This window comes from Arachis duranensis, chromosome 5 (assembly GCF_000817695.3).
Source record: "Arachis duranensis cultivar V14167 chromosome 5, aradu.V14167.gnm2.J7QH, whole genome shotgun sequence".
NCBI classification, from domain to species: domain Eukaryota; kingdom Viridiplantae; phylum Streptophyta; class Magnoliopsida; order Fabales; family Fabaceae; genus Arachis; species Arachis duranensis.
The window spans coordinates 69,852,026-69,855,496 of NC_029776.3; the positions used below are offsets into that span (position 1 = coordinate 69,852,026).

At 41.8% G+C, this 3,471-nt stretch overlaps 1 protein-coding gene across 1 annotated transcript; it reads left to right on the top strand.

Moving 5' to 3' along the window:
* The first annotated feature begins 2,345 nt into the window (after positions 1 to 2,345).
* On the top strand, positions 2,346 to 3,242 carry LOC107488962 (uncharacterized). Its single transcript, XM_016109748.1, has one exon. It carries the CDS (start codon positions 2,346 to 2,348, stop codon positions 3,240 to 3,242), a length of 897 nt encoding a protein of 298 aa, XP_015965234.1.
* Positions 3,243 to 3,471: the final 229 nt, after the last annotated feature.

Sequence of the window (3,471 nt, forward strand, 5' to 3'; positions counted from 1 at the left end):
TCTCACATTGGATTAGGTTAGAGGTTGGATGGATATTGTGACATTTAATCCTACCAATACTTTGATCTATGAATGTGTGTGGTATAATCAGTGACCAAACTTCATCTCTTCCCATGAGCAATTAAATCAAGGAATTGGAAAATTGTTCAAGCTTAGAGAGATTGGATTGCCAAGGAATTGGGATCCAATCACTTAAGATTTCCAAGGAGATCAATGAATACATTGATTGAGGAAGAGATGAGAATGAACTTGATCCGGAGGATTGCAATATCTCTTGATCCCAATGTTCATTTTATTTTTAGTTCTTACATTTACTTTTCTTGCCATTTTACTTTTCTGCACTTTATTGCTTTCTTTACTTTTATGCCATTTACATTTCCTTGTTACTTATTACTCTAATATGATTCATCTAACTAGGATAATCAATTAACCATTGATTGCTTAAACCGTTAATCTCTGTGGGATTCGACCTCACTCTTTTGTGAGTTATTACTTGACGACAATTCGGTATACTTGCCGAAGGGAAATTTGTTGAGAGACAAGTTTTCATGCATTAAGTAGTTGGAAAGGCTTTGCAACGAACTGCATTTGAGGCATCGGTGAGGTACATTCTGCTTCTGAAGTTGCTGAGATGATGGCTAGGCTCCGTAGTGCCGTCGTATAAGGTAATATCTGGGAGTTTAAAGTCCTTTGGGATTTTTGTCTTCATGATTTCTTTGGTGAATGGGTCTTGCTCCTTTCGTACATTATTTTTGAGACCGGATCGGCTGGCTTTTGTCTTGACATCAGCTTCAAGTTTCAGGAGTTTTGTTTCCATTTTCCGGCGTCGCCTTATTTCTCTTTGTAGATCCTTTTCGGCCTCTCGTTGTCGCAAGGCGTCTTCCTCATGTTGTTTTAGCCAATTTTGGAATACCTCCAAGGCTCCCTCGTCTGGGGAGTTTTATTATTGACTTGGGGAGTATCCTTTGGTATTGTGCCCGCGTTTTTGTGCGGCGTTCTTTCTTCTAGATTTGAAGTGTGGTCGTTGTCATGGTCGTCCACCATGGTAATGGGATGACTTCTAGGGTCCCCGGTAACAGCGCCAATGTTTCGAGGGTTACTTGAAACTGTAGGTTGATCTCGGACGAGATCTTCTGTACTGGTTGGAATGGTTTGTGTCCGACTTGTTGGACTTGGTGGTGATGCTGATTCCTTCATTCCTGGAGGGTGGTGGGTACCTGCAAGGGACTCCGATGCTTAAGTTAGCAAGGGTATTAAGCAGGTATTGAGTAGAATCAGAGTATGAGTTATACCTGGGTGCTCCAGTGTATTTATAATGGCATAGAATGACATTCTTAGATAAGATAAGTTAGTTATCTTATCTTATATTTATCTTATCTTTAATTGAGGTCATCTTATCTTCAAGGGAATCACCCTTCTCTCTATAGGCTTGGGCTGCCTTGGGATTTGGGGCGTGTTCCTCCGTTTGGGCCCTCTATTGAGCCTTCCTGTGATTTAGCCGACCTCTTTGAGAAGAGGTCGGGTCCTCCTGACCTTAAAGAGGTCGGTCGCTTTGTCTGTAGAACATCCCGGGTCGGAGAGCTCGACCCAGGGTATGAATAGGGCCCAATCTAACTACACTACTACTGAGAAAGAACTCTTGGCTATTGTTTTTGCTTTGGATAAATTCTGAGCCTATCTTATTGGTTTTAAGGTAGTAGTGTACTCGGATCATGCAGCGTTAAAATATTTGTTGGCTAAGAAGGAATCCAAACCGAGATTGATTAGATGGATTTTATTGTTGCAAAATTTGATTTGAAAATCAAAGATAGGATTGGTTCGCAAAACCTAGTGGCGGATCACTTAAGTCGCCTTGAACACACCAACGGCGATGTCGCTCCTATCAATGATTCTTTTCTCCTTGAGGGCTTGCACTCAATCTCGGAAGTTATTCCTTGGTATGCTCCAATAGCAAACTACTTGGTTTCCCACACCTTTTCTCCTAACCTCTCCAAACATCAAAAGGATAAGCTAAAAGGCGAATCCAAATACTATGTATGGGATGATCCCTACCTTTGGAGATGTGGAGCGGACCAAGTAGTCCAAAGGTGCATTCCCCAAACCGAATTCCAAGCAATCTTGGACGCTTGCCATTCCTCCGAGGGAGGTGGACATTATGGACCTCAAAAGATGACAAGAAAGATCCTTGATTGTCGATTTTCGTGACCAACCCTTCTTAAAGACTCTTTTCTTTATTGCAAATCTTGTTCTCAATGCCTTAGATTTGGTAATATCTCTAAGAAGGATGAAACCCCCAACAAAACATGCTATTTTGTGAAATCTTTGATGTGTGGGGTATCGAATTTATGGGGCCATTCCCAAATTCTAATGGTTTTCTCTACATTCTACTAGCCGTCGATTATGTGTCCAAATGGGTGGAAGCGATACCCACCCGGACGGACGATGCTAATGTAGTTCTCTCTTTTGTGAGGAATAATATAATTTGTCACTTTGGGTCACCGCAAGCAATCGTGAGTGACCAAGGTTCACACTTTTACAACAAAAGAATGGAAGGGCTCATGAAGAAATACGGCATCATACATAAAGTTACCATGGCCTATCACCTCCGAACGAATGGCCAAGCCGAGGTTTCCAATCAGGAAATCAAGCATGTATTGGAAAGGATTGTGAAGCCTAGTAGAAAAGATTGGCGTGCCAAGCTTACTAACGCACTTTGGGCATACCGAACGGCATACAAGACGCCGATTGGCATGAGTCCCTTTCGGTTGGTGTATGGTAAAGCTTGCCACTTACCGGTAAAAATTGAACACAAAGCATATTGGGCCATCAAGGAATGCAATCTAAGTTTGGGTGGGGCCGGAGTTGAGAGAAAGCTTCAATTGGTGGAATTAGAATGTTTGAGATTAGAGGCCTATGACAACTCTAGGCTTTACAAAGAGAAGATGAAAGCCATCCATGATAAGAACATTAGGAGAAGGGAATTTAGGCCCGGTGAACTAGTCCTCCTTTACAACTCAAGGTTGAGATTGTTGCCCAGAAAGCTAAGATCGAGATGGGAGGGACCCTATCAAATAGAGAAAGCAGAACCTTATGGAGTTTACCATTTGCGCCATCCCTCAAGTCCGGACATTTTCAAGGTAAATGGCCACCGTCTCAAATTGTATCATGGTGAGCAAAACAAGAGCAACAAGGAGATTGAGGTATTCCTTTTGGAAGATATACCTCTTGACAAAGAGCATTAAGCTAGTGGAAGTCCAACTTAAGGACGTTAAACAAAAGTGCTAGGTGGGAGACACCCCACCATGGTGAGATCTATCTTTTGGGCCTCTTTATATATAGCCATTGGACTCTTCTTTGATTTGTGATTGCTTAGTCATTAACTTGTTTAGCTAGACTTGATTTTATTGTTCATAGAAGTTTGCACTATGGATTACATGAATGGTAGAAAACACCCCATTTCTAGGTCTTACA